General features: G+C 53.5%; 2 protein-coding genes across 2 annotated transcripts; one reads left to right on the top strand and one right to left on the bottom strand.

Annotated features, from left to right (window-relative positions):
- Positions 1–964: 964 nt before the first annotated feature.
- Positions 965–7,180, top strand: TTC9C (tetratricopeptide repeat domain 9C). Its single transcript, XM_074231274.1, has 3 exons — positions 965–1,242; positions 4,915–5,097; positions 6,158–7,180. Exons 1-3 carry the CDS (start codon positions 1,005–1,007, stop codon positions 6,250–6,252), a joined length of 516 nt encoding a protein of 171 aa, XP_074087375.1. The 5' UTR covers positions 965–1,004; the 3' UTR covers positions 6,253–7,180.
- On the bottom strand, positions 6,698–11,421 carry ZBTB3 (zinc finger and BTB domain containing 3). Its single transcript, XM_074231273.1, has one exon. The coding sequence runs from the start codon at positions 11,354–11,356 to the stop codon at positions 10,058–10,060; it is 1,299 nt and encodes a 432-aa protein (XP_074087374.1). The 5' UTR covers positions 11,357–11,421; the 3' UTR covers positions 6,698–10,057.
- Positions 11,422–19,151: the final 7,730 nt, after the last annotated feature.

Raw genomic sequence — 19,151 nt, 5'->3', positions numbered from 1 at the left:
CCGCCGCCGCCTCCTCCCCCGCCTCCTCCCCCCCGCCGGCCCCCCCGCCAGCCGCCGGCCCGGGCCCAGCGCGCAGGCGCGAGGCCCGCCGCCGCCGCCGGGCCCGCCGCCCGCCGAGCCGCGTGCGCCCGGGCCGCGGGGGGCCGGCGGCGCGACGCCGGGGAGGCCGGGCCGGGGCCCATGGCCGCCGCGCCCCCGACCCTCCTCCCTCTCCCCGGGCCGGGCCCCGGGCCGCCGAGGGGATTCTTTTTCTACCCCTCCCTTCTCGCGTCCCCCCCCCACTCCCGCGCGCCCACGGGGATAGGCTGGCCTGCCCCGCTCGTCCCGCCCCTTGGCCCGTCTCCGCCAATCGCCGCGAGGAGGGCCTGTCTCGGCCGGGGCGGAGTCGGGTGTTCATGGCGAGCCCGAGGCCGCGGGCGCGGGAGCCGAGCCTGCTCCGCGCCTTTGCCGCCCCTTCCCGGCCTTGGCACGCACCCAGCCGCGAGGCCTCGGAGGGCGGCTCCAGCCCCGGAACAAGTGCGCAGCACCGCCCGCCCCCCCCCCCCCAGCCCCGGCCGGCCTCGTGACCCCGGGCTTTTCTCTTTCTCCCGCCCCGCTCCCCCCTTATTGGGCGGCTCGAATCGCCCAGGCTTCCGCCCCATTGGACAGCCGACGCTGCCGGGTTTCTTTTTCCTCTCTGATTGGACGACCCAGTCGGAGACGGCTTGCGGATTGGTCCGCGCGGCGTGCCGGTCGGGGGGGGGCGAAGCCTGCGGCTTTTCGCCCTGGGCGCGCGTGCACCGATGAGCGCTGCGATGTGATTGGGCGGCGGGAGCGCGCGGAGGCGCGGGGGGGGGGGGGGCCTCCCTGGAGTCCCCGCGGCCCGGGCAGCGCCAGGCCCAGGTTCCGCCGCGCTCCGCGGAGCCCCGCAGGGGCGCGCACCCGCCCCACGCACCGCCGGGCGGCCCGGGCCGCGGGGGGAGGCTCCGGGGCGAGGCTCCGGGGCGCAGCGGGCTCCCGCGGCCATGGAGCGCAGGCTGCGGGCGGCGCGGCAGTACAAGGAGGAGGGCAACCAGCGCTACCGGGAGGGGCGCTACCGCGACGCCGTGAGCCGCTACCACCGCGCGCTGCTGCAGCTGCGGGGCCTGGACCCCAGCCTGCCCGCGCCGCTGCCGCCGCTGGGCGCCCGCGGCCCCGCGCTGTCGCCGGAGCAGCAGCAGGCGCTGGACGCCACGCAGACGGACTGCTACAACAACCTGGCGGGTGAGCGAGCCGGGGCCGGGGCGGGGGCCGGGCTGGGGCCGGGGCGGGTGCTGGGCTGGGGCCGGGGGCCGGGGGCCGGGCTGGGGCCGGGGGCCGGGCTGGGGCCGGGCTGGGGCGGGGGCCGGGGCGGGGGCCGGGGGCCGGGGCGGGGGCCGGGCTGGGGCCGGGGCCGGGGCCGGGGCCGGGGCTGGGGCCGGGGCGGGGGTCGGGGCCGGTGCTGGGGGCCGGGGCGGGGGCCGGGGCCGGGGCCGGGCTGGGGCCGGGGCCGGGGGCCCGGGGCGGGTGCTGGGGGCCGGGGCGGGGGCCCGGGGCCGGGCTGGGGCCGGGCCGCTGTACCGCGTGGACCCTGGGGTTCGGAACCGGGCCAGCCAGGCGGGGGGGCAGGACGCCGTCCAGGACCCAGAGAACCAGCCAGAACCTCCCCCCAAAAGTAGCTGCCCACCCGCGCCCTGCCTCGGGCGCTCTTGGAGAGTGTGGCCCCAGGCTCGCCTAGGGGGCCCCTGCATCAGGAAGCTCTGAACCTGAGGGTTCGGGCCGGGCGCCAACCCCATTTTTGTGTTCATTGGACCAATATGTTTTGATTTGCCATTTGAGTGAGAGCGCCAGGTCCCGCCCTTTGGACGACTAGCGCCAGCCCTCCAGGTCTGCATGATTCCGTTCCCTGAGGACCTGTGGGGAGGTAACGACACGAGAAAGGCCTGTGGGATCGGAGACGAGCTGGGCCGCCAAGGCCTTCCTTCATCAAGGAGGAAAGCCCCGGAGGCCCAGTGCCCGGTCCGCCTGGGCAGCCGCAACGAGGGCTTCCTGACTCGAGGACGTGTGCCTACTAGATCGCCAACCTGTAGACTGCAAGGCAGCAGAGAGACAGCCAAGGAAGGCTGCGTGAAGCTGGGCCTGCGGGAATGGGTCATTCGGAAGAGGGCTGGAGGCTGGTGAAACACCAGAAGCAAGGCCTCCGTGGAGGGGCTGGCGGGAGGCTGTGGGTGCCACGGAGACATTGGCTTTGCCCCCACCTGGAGAAGAATGGATAGTTTGTGCCGGGGAGAGGCAATAGCAGATAAGCTAGAAAGAGGGGTGGCAGAGGGAGGTGTATCCAGGTCAAACTCTGTAAACAAAAGAAAGGGGTTTAAGTTGCACCCCAGAAGACGGAGCTCCTGTGTCAGAAGGCCTGGAGATCCCAGACACTTTGCCGGAAAGTCAGATGTTGAGATCTTGCCTTGTCAGAGCAGGGTAAAGCTCAAATAGCATTCAGTGGAAATGGTGGAGGCTGGCAAAGGTCCGAGCCCATGCCAAGTTCAGGCTCCTCTGTTCTGACCCTAGTTTCCAGGCCTTTCCTGGGGACCCCCGCCCCAGAGGCTGAGTGCTCTGGAGACAAAGGAAAGACAAAAATCAACCCTGATCTTGGTCCATCAGGGGCAGCAACAAGTGCAGCATCATGCAAACGTGATCTTGATGGATGGGATCAATAGAGACAGTTGGCAAAGGCTCTAAAATTAAGATGCTCTGGGGAAGGTAGGACTTTGAGACTTGAAGAAAGTCAGGACAAGGGCTTAAGAAGGGAAGCGTGCAGGGTTGGGGGACAGCCGGGAAGTGGTGACACGACATTGAAGAACAGTTGATCCTAGAGGTAATAGGGAGCCACTTCTGTTTATTGGATGGGAGAGGGGATGGCGACTGGAGGCGTGGGGCGAGCCTTGAGGCAGAGAGATCTACCAGCAGCTTAAGAGCCCAGGTATAACGTGATGAGAGTCTGTACCAGGATGGTGGCAGTGTCCTAGAAGAAAAGGAAAGTATATGAGAGCTTTAAGAAGAGAGAAACTGCATTTAACAAATAACTGCCCATGGATGGGGTGAGCGCAGGAGCCAAGGATGACTAGGGGGACTCAACAGTAACAGGTTGCATTTTGGACATGTTGAGATTATGATATCTCCTAGACTTCCAGTTCAAGATATTAGAAAGACAGAGAAGAAGCTGAAGGTTCAGCAGAGAAATTGGGGCAGGAAAGGTAGGTTTGAGAATCACTTGCATCAAAACTGACATTAAGGCAGTGCAAGGTGATGAGATCCGCAGGTGAGAAAATATAGAGGGAGAAGAGCAGAGAGGGTCCAGGATCCCCCAACTAAAGCCAATGACTTGCCTTGGCTCCTCCACAGCAGGGGACTACCTACAGGTGTGGACCACCAAGCTGGACAGATGTTTGTGTTAGTGCTGGGGGTGGGGGAGAGAATCAAAAATCAGACCATCGTGATTCCCACATATGGCCTTTGATCATTTTCTGAGGTTTCTACATGTGCTATTAATTTAATTTTATTTTTTGCAAGGCAACGGGATTAAGTGACTTTCCCAAGGCCACACAGCTAGGTCATTATTAAGTGTGTGAGGCTGGATTTGAACGCAGGTCTTTCTGACTCCAGGGCTGGTGCTCTATCCACTGCACCATCTAGCTACCCCAGCTAGGTAATCACTGCGCCACCTAGCTGCCCCTGTGTGCTATTAATTTTAAACTAGCACCTTGTAAGGGTGAAAAGGCTGGCACTTGACAGCCTCTACTCTTGAGACCCAGGTATGACTTGCTTACAGTCTATGGGTGCCCTTTGTTACATAATAATTCTCAGCCTTGCTTGTAGCATACTTTCTTTCCCAACATTATTCTTTTGGCAGGGCGTCATAATTCACCAGAGCAGTCCAAGAACAAAACTTGGGTTAAGATGTTTTATTACTCACCCATCTGCATTGGTTGTTCTGTTGCAAGGGTAGAGTGGGTGACAAGACCAGCTGTCATGGGGACAGGGCTCAGCTGATTTTTCATCTTCAGCCTAATAATCCATTAATCCTGGGTTTTCACAATAAGTGGTTGCTGAGAGGCAGCAGGTGGTTCCCACTTCTTTTTTAGTTACAGAAGAAGTGGTACCTTGTAAAAAGGACTCGATAGGTCAGTGATCAGATTTGTGTTAGGAAGATCACTAAGCAAATTCCAGCCAGGGCTCACTCAAGGGATGAAAAGTCAAGAAGCTGAGGAGTGGTCATCCATTCGCATAGAGGAGAGGAGGTGCAAGGATATGGCCTCTACTGAACTATTCTGTGCACATAACACTGGTGGAGGTTGAGGACTGGCATCAGGAGTGGGAAACCTGGGTTTCAATCCTCTGACCCATCCTGTATGTTCTAGGGACATTCTCTAAAACTGCACAGCTGCTGGTTGACATTGGTACAGAAATTTCCCTGATATTTCCTGAGTCTATCCTCCCTCTCCCCCGCCAAAAAAAGAAAAAAGCATAGATATTAAACATTCTTTTTCTTGTTCAGTCATGCCTGACTCTTCATGACTCCATGGATCACACTGCCCATGAGATTTTCTTGGCAGAGCTACTAGAATGGTTTGTCATGTCTTTCTCCAGCTCATTTTACGTATCAGAAAACTGAGGCAGACAGAGGTTAAGTGATTTGTCCGAGGTCACAACTAGGCAGTGTCTGAGGCCAGACCGAACTCAGGTCTTCTTGACTCCAGGCCCAGCAGTCTATCCATTGAGCCATCTAGCTGCCTTTATGGTTTTGAGTAGACATTTAAAATTGTTGACTTTCAAAGTCTTTTGTTTAATATGACCATAACTAAGTCAGGATTGTTCAAGAATTCATCAAATGGCCTTTCTTCTCTTCTTTGGTCCCCTCAGCCTGTCTTCTTCAGATGGAGCCAGTGAACTATGACCGAGTAAGAGAATATAGTCAGAAGGTCTTAGAACGCCAGCCTTGTAATGCCAAGGCCTTATACCGGGCAGGAGTGGCCTCTTTTCACCTGCAAGACTATGACCAGGCCCGACACTACCTTCAGGCTGCCACTGACCGTCAGCCAAAAGGTGAGGCAAAGTGGGGGGGGGTGTTGGGGAAGAATGCAGTCATTCTTGTTAAAATGGTATCAATCCAAAGGACATGTTAAGATCATTAAATTGTTTTTCAGGGTCCTTGAGGCCCTGAATTGGGGCAGACCTGCATTCATTCTAAGGATGGGTCAGTGTATCCAGTCCATTGTGCTTATCACTTACCTTTTCCCAACTGCCTTTTGGCTTCTTGGTGACTTTAGGAATAACCTAGAAAGAGGGCTGCCTTCCAAACAGCCAGCTCCTATTTCTATTGTAGTCACATCCTGCTTTTGGCTCTCAATGCAATGCTAGAGTAGGTTGGATTTTCTTGGTTTGGACATGTGATTTCATGGGTATAGAGAACTTCGCTCACCAAAAATTCCTTCTTTCAACTTTGATCTGCAACCCTAAATCTTTGAGAGGTCTCGTAGGGAAAGTAAAGTGACTTGATCAGGCTCATACAGCCAAAAAGGGTCAACAGTCTTGAACCCAGACTTCTGGGCTGGAGTTTGCCCTTTATCTACTACACTCTTCTTTTCTCTGTAAGTCCAAAAGAAATATAGGAGAATAATATTGTTAATGTCTGCTAATTTGAAAAAGCTAGTCTGAATTAATGAAAATGCAAATTAGGGGATATTGGTCATATGAAGAATTATTGATTTCTCAAAGGTGTACTCCTAATTCTGTTCAGTCCTGTTTAAGAGAGGTTTTGGGAGCATAGTTAATGACTTGTAATGAACATCTCACCCTATACATAGTACCGATAGGGCATCTAAATTATTTTTAAAACTGTTTGCCCTCTTAAGTGATTAAAATGTTTAGCATATGCTTTTGTTCAGAAAAATCTTTTGAATCCAAAATGAAAATCCAACCTTCAGTCCTTAAGAGAAATAACAACTTCCATATTAATGAATCAGAATTAGGTCTTACTAGATCTCAGAATGTTCTTATCTCTTAGAAGACTGTAGAAGCCTTGGTATTACTTTTTAAAATCTGCTCTCTCCTACCTGGAGACTTGAATTACTTAATTCTTTTTCTTCTTTTTCTTCTTCCCAAGATGCCAATGTCCGGCGATACCTGCAGTGGACAGAATCGGAGTTAAGCAGCTACCACCAAAAGGAAAAACAGCTTTACATGGGCATGTTTGGTTAGCTACAGAGACAGAGCCCCTCCTTTGCCTTCCTTGCTTGAGGGTGATCCCTTAGATCCCCTCTCCCCCACCCTGAACTGGAAGCAGAGGACACGGGTGCTACTGCAGTGACCTACCTGGGTTGGGATTTGTGTCCGTCCCTGACAGACTCCTCCTCTTCCCTGCCATTTCTGTGTTTCTGTCCAGCATCATCGGGATAGCCTTGTGGAGCTTTGGCATGAGAAACATCAAAACAATTTCCATAGGGGAGGTGGAATAAATGATCTCGGAGCAACCATAGATTCCAGGACTGACCCAAAGGCAAAGAATGAGGCCAGCAGAAAGTGGTGTGGGCAGGGCAGGCAGGAACAAGGCTTCCTTAGAGGTCCAATGTCCATAGAGCACTGGTGGACAGGTGTTTGGGTGACACTGAAGCCTGGGAAAGCTGTGTACAGTCCCTTGTCTGACCTCCGTTCTCATTTTTTTTTAATGATAATTAGACCCAAATCTATTAAAACTTAACATGAGAATGATCATTAATGCAACATTCTGGTGCCCCAGGACTATAATGATTGTTTACTAACAGTGACATCTGAGCCCTTTTTTCCCTTCTCCCTCCTGGTTTCTGGTTCTTTCTATATAATTAGCGTTTCTTTCTGAAGCATACGTGAGCCTCCAAAATGAGCCACCTAGATTTGACTACAGTGGCAAAGTGTCCACACAATGCCGGCCTCTACAGCAACTGTTGGAAAGCAGGGTCAGCCCATCCCCATAGAAACCGCCACATGAAAACCGATAGTCCCTTTGTATTTCAAGTGCCTCTCTCCCTCTAAGGTACCCAAGTACGTGAGTGATAGAAAAAAAGAGAGGATGAGACATGGTCTTGGCCTTTCTAAGGTGTTGGTTCAAGCCAGGGCTTCACTGATTAAGGAGCCATCAGCTTTTTTTTTTTTTAAATAACTGAATACAATTTGTTTCCTTTGTAATCCTGTGTATTTTGTGCATTTAAAAACATCATCATTCCAAGTTGGTGTCTATAGACTTTAAAACCACCCTTGTTCTTGGGTCAAGGGGTCTTATCAGGACCCCACACTGTCCAGTGTGGACAGCTGTTTGTTAGCAAGGATTTGGTTTGGGATGGCATCATCTCTCATACAACACACTAAACATGTCTTATATCCTCAATCCTTGGAAAGGCCCCCACTTTTAGCAGAGCCTGTGCTCCTGATGCTAATGTTGGTGACGGCTTATGGATACATGGTGTTTGAGATATACCTGCTGGCAACTAGACTGTTGGTGAAGAGCATGGCTGGTCTTTAGCTCTGCTGGCATAGGCCCGGAAACCCCAAAGCCACTTCTGTATGTTACAGTCAAAAGAAAAATTCCAGAAAATCTTTCCAGTTTGGAGCAGTCTTCTACTTTATCATTAACACCCCCTTCTCCCGATTAATCATCCCTTCCTTTTACCTATACCATTGAGAGAACACAAGCCATTTTCCCTGGCCACCAAAATGTGTTTCTGTACAAAAGGGCTTTGGGGGAAATTTAAAGAAGGGGGGAAAACGAGTCTATTTCTCTTTAGACAGACTGAACTGGGGGAATTAATGCTTGACACAGTGGCTACAATGATAGTGTTTGCTTTCTCTTCCCATTTTTCAAATTCTATAGATATGTATGGCAAAGAATAAAAACATCTATGTTATTTGTGCCTAGTCACAGAATTTAGAGCTAGAAAGAGCCTTAAAAATCAGAGTCCCAATCCCTTGACCTACAGAAAAGGAAATACTTGGGAAGACAGATGATGTTTGCCCAAGTTCAAATAGGCATCAAGGAAGCATGACCAAGATCTGATCCCAACCATTTGGACTCCTTCCCTGCACTTCCTCTCCTTCAAGAATGCCAAGAAATGACAAAATTGCCCCTATCATCTAATGAGATACCAGTTGTAATAGCAAGAAGGGAGGAGACAGATGAAGAAGTCCTGGTTTCACCAGGAGCACATGACCTGATTAGGATCCAATGGGCTGTAAGGCAGCCCACCCAAGTTTTGAGAGGCCAGGAGCCTCACCTAAACCTGACTGAACCTGGAAGGAGGATGGGAATTAAGGGAAATGATATAGGGGATGAGGGACAGAAGGGCCTAATGATGTGGAACTTTTGAGAACAAGGAAAAAAAAGATGAGAGGTTAGCTAAACTGTAACGAAAAGAGATGGGATAAACGAGGTCATTTCTAGAAATTATCAAAAGGATCACCATAGAGTAAGAAGCTGACTCCAGCATGGATGTTAAGACCCTTGGCAAGAAAGGATGCTTGGTGAGAAGTTAGGCAAGGTAGGAAAGACTCCACTTACATAAATGTCTCTGACATTACAATTCTATCGCAGCTAGAACTAATCTGAGCTTGCAGGGTGAAGGAAAAGATGATCTTAAAAATGGGAACAGTTCTGAGCCTTTCCTTCTTTGACAAGACTTCAGAAACTGCTCAATGCTGAGGAACTATGGTTCCAAAGTCCCCATGTATCCTAGATTAGAATGAGAATCAGAACTTTCCAAGATGGAAATCAGGTTATTAAAGGGACATAATATAATGTTTCAACCAAGATAAGGGAGAGCCGTCCTGTAGGCCTGGAAAGGACCTTTAGTCATTTGGTCCAACTGTCTGCATTTTACAGATAAGGAAAATGAGGCATGGCAGTGAAGTGACTTGCCCAGGGTCACGAAAGCCCAGACTCTGCCCTTCCTGCGTGCCACTATTTTAAACAGAGGCTGAATGAGATGGAAAGGACTCCTGTGGGTGGAAGACTGGGTTAGAAAACCAATTCCTGGGAGTCTCTGACTTCTAGATTTCTGAATGGGGATGTTTAAGATTAGCTGAAGGCTCAGAAGATGAGGTTCTTCATGAGTTGATGCTGCCATCTTCACCCTATGGCTGCTGCTTTGGGACCCCCGGCCAACCAGAGCTGTGGATTTCACTGGCAGATTGCAAGGTGAGAAGACAAAACGTTGTCCCCAAACCTCTGCAGCCTCTCCCAGGGGCCCTGGCGGCCCCAACAAGAAACTCTTCAGGTCACCTGAGCAGAACAAGGATTTGGTGGGTATCAGAAAGGGGAGAACTTGGAAAGCTCAGGAAGGTCTCTACACCTGGGATCCCTGAGTCTCCCTTCCAACACGCCTGCTCCTGCAAGGACTCAGGAAGCAGGAGGAGCTGGCTTCTTTGGAGGAGAGCTTTCAAGGTGCTCTCATTAGGCCAAAGAAGACCCTTCTCAACTTGCTCTCAGTGAGAGTGAGCACCAGACCTGCGAGTTCACAAACCCGGAGAGCTGCGAGTCGCTTGTGGGGATGGGGGCCGGCCTTTTGGGCCTCCCTCCCCTTGGACCCCCCATTTCCTGGTTCTCTTCTCTGGGCAGATCTCCGTGGGTCCCGCTGAGTGCTTTAGTAACTAACCTCAAATCATTCTACGAATGCCAGCTCTTCTTCCCTGGGGTGTCCCCATAGCCCTCGGGGCTGACCAGAAGCCCCTGGCGCTACCTATGAGCTCAGTCCGGGGTACAGACCAAGCAGCTCACCCGTCCCGTCTCCAAATCGGGTCCGGTTTCCACTTTCTCGGTAAAAGTCGCCTTGCCTCGGCCACCCCCTCCTCAGCACCCCCCTCCCCCCCGGGGGTCAGACTCTCGGAGGGTCTCGGGAGGCCTCAAACTTGTCCAGGGAGGAAAAAACCAGCCAAGACCACTCGATAGGAAGGGTTTCACGTTGACCTTTATGGCGCTCGGCTGGCCAGAGGCCGCGGCCCGCACCGGGAGGGGGCGGGGAGGGGCGCGGGCCCGGGCCTAGGACGGGGCGGCCTCGGGGTCCGGCTTGCTGCGCTTGGCCAGGTCCTCGTTGTGCGCCTTGCGGATGTGGCGGTACAGGTCCCCGGACTGCGTGTAGCTGCGCAGGCAGTAGCGGCACTCGTAGGGCCGCTCGCGCGTGTGCACCGTGGCGTGGCGCCGCAGCGTGTAGGAGCACGAGAAGGTCTTCCCGCACGTCTTGCACGTGGGCACGTCCTCGGGGAAGCCCCCGAAGCCCCCGGGGGCCGCGTCGTACTCCGGGGGCAGGTAGAGCGGCTCGGGCAGGCCGCCGGGCGCGGGCGGCGGCGGGGTCAGCAGCCCCGGGGGGTAGTGGCCCGGGCCGGCCAGCAGGTGGTAGGGCAGGGGGGCGTCGGGGGCCAGGAAGTGGTCGGCCGGGCCCCCGTCCTCCAGCCCCGCGCCCCCCGCGGCCGCCTCCTCGAAGGCCTCGGCCGGGCCGTAGCGGTCCCGGAGCCCCGCGGCCGCCCGCGGCCCGTCCTCCGGCCCCTCCGGCTCCTCGTCCGAGATGACGATGGCCTCCACCTTGACCTGCACCGGCTCGGCCTCCCCGGGGGCCGGGGCCGGCGGGGCCGGGTAGAAGGCCCCGGCGGCGGGGGGCCCGCCGGGCCCCAGGGACCCCGCGGGCCGCGCCCCGAGGCCGGGGGAGAAGCAGGCGGCGGGCAGGGCCTCGGTGGAGCTGCTGGGGCTGGCCGGGGGCGCCTCCATGCCGGGCTGCGTGGTGTCGGCGCCCTCGGGGGCCCCCCAGCCGGGCGGCCCGGGGGCGGCCGGGGGCCCCCCGCGCGAGGTGCTGGGCCCGGGGCTGGCGGGCGCGGGGGGCGCGGGGGGCGCGGGCGGCGCGGGCGGCGGCGGCGGCGGCGGCGGCGGGGGCGCGCGGGGCTCCTCCTCCCGCTTGGTGCTGTCCGCCTCGGCCGGGGCGCGGGCCTGCAGCCGCCGCTTGCAGACCTTGACGATGTCGTTCATGTGCAGGTAGCTGGCGGCCGCCAGCACGTCCTCCAGCGGCGTGTCCCCGCGCAGCGCCAGGCGGCCGGCGTACATGAAGTCCAGCAGCAGCCCGAAGGCGGGCGCCGTGACGATCTCGTTGTGGATGCACACCAGGTCGCGCTTGTCCAGCTCGCGCTCCTTGTAGAAGAGCTGGAAGAAGGGGCTGCACGAGGCCAGCACGGCGCGGTGCGCCTGGAACGGCGTGCTGCCCACCAGCACCGTGCAGTCGCACAGGAAGCCCTGCGCGCGCTGCTCCCGCAGGCTCCGCAGCAGCTGCTCGCCGTGGCCCGGGAACTCCATGGCGGCCCGCCGCCCCGGGGAGCCCCGCGCGGGCCCTGGGGAGCGCGAGCGCGCGAGGGCCGCGGCCAGGCCCGGCCCGGGAGGGCGGGGCCGGCGCCGCCCCCGCCGCCCGCCACGCCCCGGAAGTCCCGCCCCGCGGGGCCCCGCCGCCCCCCCCCCTCCGGCCCTGCCCCGCGGCGCGCCTCCTCCCGAAGAAGCGGCTCGGGCGCCCCCAGCCCGCGGCGGCCTCAGGGCCCCGCCCCCAGCCCGGCCCGCCCCCTCGCTCCTATGGGTCCGGGCTCGCCGCTCCTCGGTCGGGATAGGTCGGCTCGGCCCGGCCCCCCGCGGCGGCGGCGGCCCCCGGTTGGACGCGCGGCGACGTCGCTCACGCCTCCTCGGCCTCCTCGGCCCGCCCCGTGCCCCCGGCACGCTCGCGGATTAGCCGCGGCCTCCGGCCCGCCTCCGGGGCCCGGGCCCCCTCCGCGGCCTCGCGGCCCCCCGCTTCCCCCTGCCCCCCGGGGGTGCGCGGGCCTCTGGGATTGGGCGGGGGTGCCCGGCGCTTCGGGGCGCCGGGGGCGGACCCGAGGGGCGGGGCCGGAGGCTGCTGCCGGCGCGGGGAGGGGCCTGTGCCCCGCCCCAGCTCCCGAGGTGTCAGTGCGCCCAGGGGCGCCGGACCCCCGGGAGGGATGAGGAAGGAGCAGCAGCAGCGGGGCACAGGGACCACCCCCGCCGCCAGGAGCACCTGGGCACAGGGACCACCCCCGCCGCCAGGAGCAGCGGGGCACGGGGACCACCCCCGCCGCCAGGAGCACCGGGGCACGGGGACCACCCCCGCCGCCAGGAGCACCTGGGCACGGGGACCACCCCCGCCGCCAGGAGCACCTGGGCACGGGGACCACCCCCGCCGCCAGGAGCACCTGGGCACGGGGACCACCCCCGCCGCCAGGAGCACCGGGGCACGGGGACCACCCCCGCCGCCAGGAGCACCGGGGCACAGGGACCACCCCCGCCGCCAGGAGCACCGGGGCACGGGGACCACCCCCGCCGCCAGGAGCAGCGGGGCACGGGGACCACCCCCGCCGCCAGGAGCACCTGGGCACGGGGACCACCCCCGCCGCCAGGAGCAGCAGGGCACGGGGACCACCCCCGCCGCCAGGAGCACCGGGGCACGGGGACCACCCCCGCCGCCAGGAGCACCTGGGCACGGGGACCACCCCCGCCGCCAGGAGCAGCGGGGCACGGGGACCACCCCCGCCGCCAGGAGCACCTGGGCACGGGGACCACCCCCGCCGCCAGGAGCACCTGGGCACGGGGACCACCCCCGCCGCCAGGAGCACCGGGGCACGGGGACCACCCCCGCCGCCAGGAGCACCTGGGCACGGGGACCACCCCCGCCGCCAGGAGCACCGGGGCACGGGGACCACCCCCGCCGCCAGAGGGGCCTGGCCCAGCCCAGGGAAGCAGGGAGCCCGGCCCTGCCCTGGTGCGTGGCGAGGAAAGGCAGAGTGCAGTTGGGCCCGCACCCGGGAACCACTGTGCCACGGAGTCCCCTTGTTGCATCCTGCTGTCTGTTCTGCACGACCCGGAGGAGCCACGACCAGCTGTGGGGGGCAAAGCCACGGGAAGAATCTCTGAGACCCCCCCCCAACACAACCCCTTCTCGGAGAAGATGGCCCAGCTCAGACCCTGTTGGGTGAGGGCGGCATCCGTCCAGCCCAGTCAGCAGAGGGTCCCCAGGGAAGGGACCGACCAGCAGTGGGACGTGGCAGAGGCCGGCGGAGGCCCCAGACGCAGACCAGGGATGGCAGCTGTGCCAGCAGCTGCTTCAGAATCCCGGACCCAGAGTGGACTCAATGCTACCCCCGGGAGATGAGGGAGGCGGGCAGGGGTGTCTGTGTCCCCTAGGAACCTGTTGATGGGGTTCTCTGAAGTGTTCCATGGGGACTTTGAAATAAGAGGGCTAGCTACACTTAGAACATTTAGCTTTGTGTGGAAAGAGGTGCACAAAGAGAATGACTGACGCAGATAAGCATGTCTTGTAAACTGACCTCAGGGTGGGAGGCTGTGTTTTCAGGCAGAGCATACCTTAGCACCGTTCTCTCTCTGGTCCTTGCTCACCCTCCTTTCCTCTCAAACTTCCTCCTTGACAACTTTGCCTATTAGTACCCGGCAAAGGTTCACAATTTTTCTTCAGCCAGTCAACTATCTGAAACCTCTTCTTTCTTAACCACCTTAGGCCGGCTAAAACAGTCTCCTGTGAATTCTCACACCTCTTATGGACTGGAGTCTCAAGAGCCTCTCTGGGAGTTCCATGGGTTTTCCTAGAACCTCCTGAAGTCAACCATAACACTATCATCTTTAGGATCATAGAGGCAGAAGACCTGGGAAAGTTTAAAAAAGAGAATTATCTCATTTATGAGGTGGATAGAGGACTGTATCTGCAGTCGAAAGACCTGAGTTCAAATCCATCCTTAGACACTTGAGAACCGTGTGACCCTGGGCAAGTCACTTAATCTCTAACTACTTCAGGTTTCCCTAGCTGTAAAATGAGGTTGATAAGAGCCCCTGCTTCCCAGGTTCTTAGAAGTTTCAAGTAAAATAATATCTGTAAATTGTGTTACAAAGGAAAGTGCTATCTATTCTGTATCTATTCTTTATTATTTATTTTTCCAATTATAAGTAAAGATAGTTTTCAACATTCACTATTTTAGTTTTCTCCCTCCCACCCTTCATTCCCCCCATCCTAAGATAGCAAGTAATTTGATATAGGCTATACATGGACAATCACGTTGCATATATTTCCATGTTAGTCATGTTGTGAAAGAAGAATCATAATAAAAGGGAAAAAAGCATGAGAAAGAAAACAAAAGTTTAAAAAGTGAAAATGCTGTGCTTGGATCTGTATTCAGACTCTATAATTCTTTCTCCAGGTGTTGGCATTGTCCATCACAAGTCTTAGATTTCTTTTTAGGTTTTTGCAAGGCAATGGGGTTAAGTGGCTTGCCCAAGGCCACACAGCTAGGTCATTATTAAGTGCCTGAGACTGGATTTGAACCCAGGTACTCCTGACTCCAGGGCTGGTGCTCTATCCACTGCGCCACCTAGCCACCCCTACAAGTCTGTTAGAATTGAATTTGATCACTAGGATTGTCACAGCTCCTCTCAACAGTTCAGTGATCCAGGATGATCCTGAGAGACCTGCTAAGGAAACTGCTATCCACATCCAGAGAAAAGAAATGGTTTTTCCCCTCTTAGTTCTGATTTTTCTTTCACAACATGACTAATATAGAATTATGTTTAACACGATTGTACATCTACAACCTATTATCAGATTATTTGCTGCCATGGGGAATGAGGTTGGAAGGAAAAGTGGTAGAAAAAGTGTAGCTCACAAGCTTGCAAAAGGACAGATGATGGGGCAGCTAGGTGGCGCAGTGGATAGAACACCTGCCCTGGAGTCAGTAGGACCTGAGTTCAAATGTGGCCTCAGACACTTAATAATTACCTTAGCTATGTGGCTTTGGGCAAACCACTCCACCCCATTGCCTTGCAAAAGGAAAAAAAGGACAAATGATGATAACTATCTTTGTATGTAAGGGGGGGGGGGGGGGAATGAAGGCATTATAAAAAAAAGAAAAAAAGAATTGTATTTGATCACTGTATTGTTGAGAAGAGCTAAGTATCATAGTTGAGCAACACAATTTTGATCTTACTTTGTACAATATTCTCTTAATTCTGCTCACTTCACTCAGCATCAGTTCTTTTTTCAAAATTTTATTTATTTAAAGTAATGGGGTGCGGGAGTCCAGCCTCCGAGGGGTCCTTGGAACCTGACAGGAGGGATAGAGTCAGCGAAAGGAGTTGAGTCAACATGAGGGTTTGAAGGCAGAAGCAGGTTGACTGACTGACTGCTGCTAAGATTTATTTTTATTGTCTCAGAATCATATAAGCATCAAGCAAGCAAGCTAAAAATTATTTCCTTGGTTACAAAAGCTTACAATTTTCATTATATATTTCATGTGGTTTCCCCCTCCCCTCTTCTTCTCTCCTCTTCTCTCCATTCTTCTTTCTTTCTTCCTTCTTTTTTTCTTTCCTTTCTTTCTTTGTTTTATCTTTCCTTCCACTCTGCCATAGCAAAGGGATATTCTGCACAATTCCTTCATTACTGATCCCCTATTTTAAATATTTAACTGAATTTTTTCCAGTTGACAGTTTTTTTTCCTCTTTCTCCCACTCTTCCCTTCCCCCCTACCCCCACAAGGAGGAAAAAAAGTAAAGCAAAACTCTTGTAAAAATATACATGGGAGAGCATTCTGGGAAGATGTTGGAGTAAGTCAGAAAATTTTAGGCTTTCCAATTTTCCTCTACAAATCAAGTCAGAACATGCCTCAGAGAAGCAGAACTAATCATGAGGTAGGTACTTGTTCTCCTAAAACAATTTAAGACCCCAGGAAAGACTTAACCTCCAGAGGTAGAGGTTCAGTCTGAGGGAAGTGCAAACTTCTGTGCCAACTACAGAGTCAATAAACAAGCCCTGGGGGCATCTAGATTGGCAGGTGGTTTCAACCTTGGAGAATGGAGAATGAGAACGTTGGGGATCTGAGTAGGATTTACTCAGTGTTCACACCCTCCCTACTTTCTCTCTACTATTATAGGTCTTTGTGCCTCTTCACATCATGTTATTTATCCACTAATGCCCAGCCCTCTCTTAGTATACTCCTCCTTTTTATTTTGTTTTAACCCAGACTTGTTCTTATATCCCCTTTGTCAAAATATACTTCTTTTGTCTGACCTAATAGAAGCACTATCCATTGTATTATCAATCAAAGGTTGATTGATTGATTGCTTGATAGGAAACATTGTCTCATAGTTATTAAGTACTGTCTTCTCTTCAGTCTCATTAGAAATACAATTCTCAAGAGTATATATTTATATATCATGAAGAAGTTATTCCCCAAGAATTCAATAATGCTTTCATTGTCCTTCTCTATAAAGGTAAAGGTCATAGATTGTCTTGTGACAATCACAGGGGTATTTCTCTTTTAGTCATTACTGGTAAGATTCTTTTTTTTATTTTTTTAGGTTTTTGCAAGGCAAATGGGGTTAAGTGGCTTGCCCAAGGCCACACAGCTAGGTAATTATTAAGTATCTGAGACTGGATTTGAACTCAGGTACTCCTGACTCCAGGGCCGGTGCTTTATCCACTGCGCCATCTAGCCGCCCCTACTGGTAAGATTCTTGCTGAGTCCACCTTCACCTGGAAGTTGATCACCTTCCTGAGAGCCAGTGTGGCTTCAGAAAGGGTTGAGGGGAAAAAAAAAAAAAGGAAGGATTGAGGAACAGTTGATATGATATTTGCTGATAGAGCAGAACAGAGGTCTGTATACAACATTTGTAGATCTGACTAAGGCTTTTGATACCATCACTCATGAGGGTTTATGGAAAATTGTGTCAAAATTTGGTTGCTTGGAGAAGTTCATCAGTATTATACATCAATTTTATGATTGTACACTTGCCATAGTGGATGATGCTCTCTACATTTCCCAGTCACCAATGGAGTAAAAGAAGGATGTATTCTTGCACCCATACTTTTTAGCATGATATTTTCAACCATACTTCAACAAGGATGAACCATGGCCTCAAGGTTAGATACTGTACTGATGGCAAATTCTTCAGCTTTGAAAAGCTTACCAGCCAAGACCAAGGTGGAACAAGTGTCGGTGCATGATCTTCTGTTTGTAGATGGCTGGGCCATCAATGCAGCCTCTGAAGCTGAGAGGCAACAAAGGATGGATCGATTCTCTGATGCTTGGGCTAATTTTGGTCTAACAATGAACACCAAGAAAACCCAAGTGCTCTATCAGTCAGCACCACACCATCCATATGTGGAACCATCGATTCCAGCAAATGGAAGAGTTTTGAGTACAGTGGACAAATTCACTTCCCTTGGCAGTGTCTTTTTCAGGGAGGTTCACTTTGACAATGAGGTTGACACTTGCATTGCCTGACCTAGCTTAGTGTTTGGGGGGGGGGGGGGCTCCAAAAGAAAGTATGGGAAAGAAAAGTTATTAGACTAACTACCAAACTGAAGATCTACAGAACCACTGTGCTGACCACATTGCTATATGCTGGTGAAACCTGGAGAGTCTACCAGCACCATGTCAGGAAACTGAGGGAATAAATTATTTATAGAATAGATTTTTCTCAATATTTCCCCTGCTTCAATTTCTTTCAGGTACTCTTATAGTCCTTGTGGCCAATATATTCTTTTTCTGAGTTTCTACTTTGATTTCTTGTAGCATTATTACCTTTTTTCCTAGGGTTACCACTTGGTTTTCTCTTAAACCAAAGTAGTTTTTCATTATGTTCCAGTATTTTCATCTGCTTACTAATAACTTCAGCCTCAATGTCTCTTTAGGAGCTTTGTGCTTTGGTTATTCTCTATTCATCTCATTCTCTTATTTTGATAGGTTGACAGGTCATACTGTGTCCTGCATATTGTGCCTAACACTAGGCTCAGTTTTTTTTTTTAGGTTTTTTGCAAGGCAAATGGGGTTAAGTGGCTTGCCCAAGGCCACACAGCTAGGTAATTATGAAGTGTCTGAGACTGGATTTGAACCCAGGTACTCCTGACTCCAGGGCCAGTGCTCTATCCACTGTGCCACCTAGCCTCCCCAAGGCTCAGGTTTTTATAGGAGGTTTTAGCTTTGCTTTCTGGTGATTCAACATAGGTTTCATCTTTGATTCTTTCTTTGTCTCCTAAATTCTGGAGTTGACTCCTTACTGGGAATCTAACAAACTCTAATGACATACTGTTGATTGTATTGATAAGGTAGCCTCTTTTAAGATGCCAGTTACTTCTCTTTCCAGATAATACTTGGATCCTTTTCTCCTTGGCTTCTGCTCTGGGTTGTCAGGTCTGATCCTATCTCCACTGAGGATTCCTAGTGATGGCCTCTGGGAATTTTGCCTGCTACATCCATGGTTACCCTGGGTTCACCCATAGTGATGGAAAGGGTGGGAGCCAGACCGTACACAGGGTCTGTCAATCTTAAGGAGACTAGAAGATAAGAGTTCTGTCAACTTGCCTATACTGCCTGAGAAAAGATCCAGATGGAAAATTGTCTTATATATTTAAGTCCTATTAACAGGTCATTTTTCCTGACACTCCAGATTACACTGGGTTCAAACAGTGTTACGAAGTTTTCCAAGACTTCTTGTTGAGGTCTTGGAAGACCAAACTTCTTTATTTCCACTTGCAGAAGAGACAGCCCAAAGGGCAATCTTCTTGATGATGGGGGAAATTAGTGGTAACATTCTAAAGATGAGGTTTCTTTAAGTGAAAAACTCATGACGCCCTGAGGAGTAAAGGCTCAGATTTTTAAATTCACAGGCCTGCAAAATTCACATATATTACAGACCAGAAGCAATTCATAGATTTGATTCAACAAGTTACTTGAGGACAGACTGAATAACAAAGTTAAAGTCAAGAATGTCTGAGGGTAGGGGTGGCTAGGTGGCACAGTGGATAGAGCACTGGCCCTGGAGTCAGGAGGACCTGAGTTCAAATCCAGCCTCAGACACTTAATAATTACCTAGCTGTGTGACCTTGGGCAAGCCACTTAACCCCATTTGCCTTGCGAAAAAAAACTAAAAAAAAAAGAATGTCTGAGGGAAAGAGAAAAGGAATAGAAGACAACCATAAGAAATGATTGGACTCAGATCCTCATGGGTCCAGCCTGGAGCTGGGCCAATATTGTTAGATATCTGCTGGGAAAGAAGGAGTCTGAAAAAAGAAGTGGTCTCTTTGGAAGAG

The sequence above is a fragment of the Macrotis lagotis genome, chromosome 3 (genome assembly GCF_037893015.1).
Source record: "Macrotis lagotis isolate mMagLag1 chromosome 3, bilby.v1.9.chrom.fasta, whole genome shotgun sequence".
Taxonomy (NCBI): domain Eukaryota; kingdom Metazoa; phylum Chordata; class Mammalia; order Peramelemorphia; family Peramelidae; genus Macrotis; species Macrotis lagotis.
This window is presented reverse-complemented; position numbering and strand designations above follow the sequence as displayed.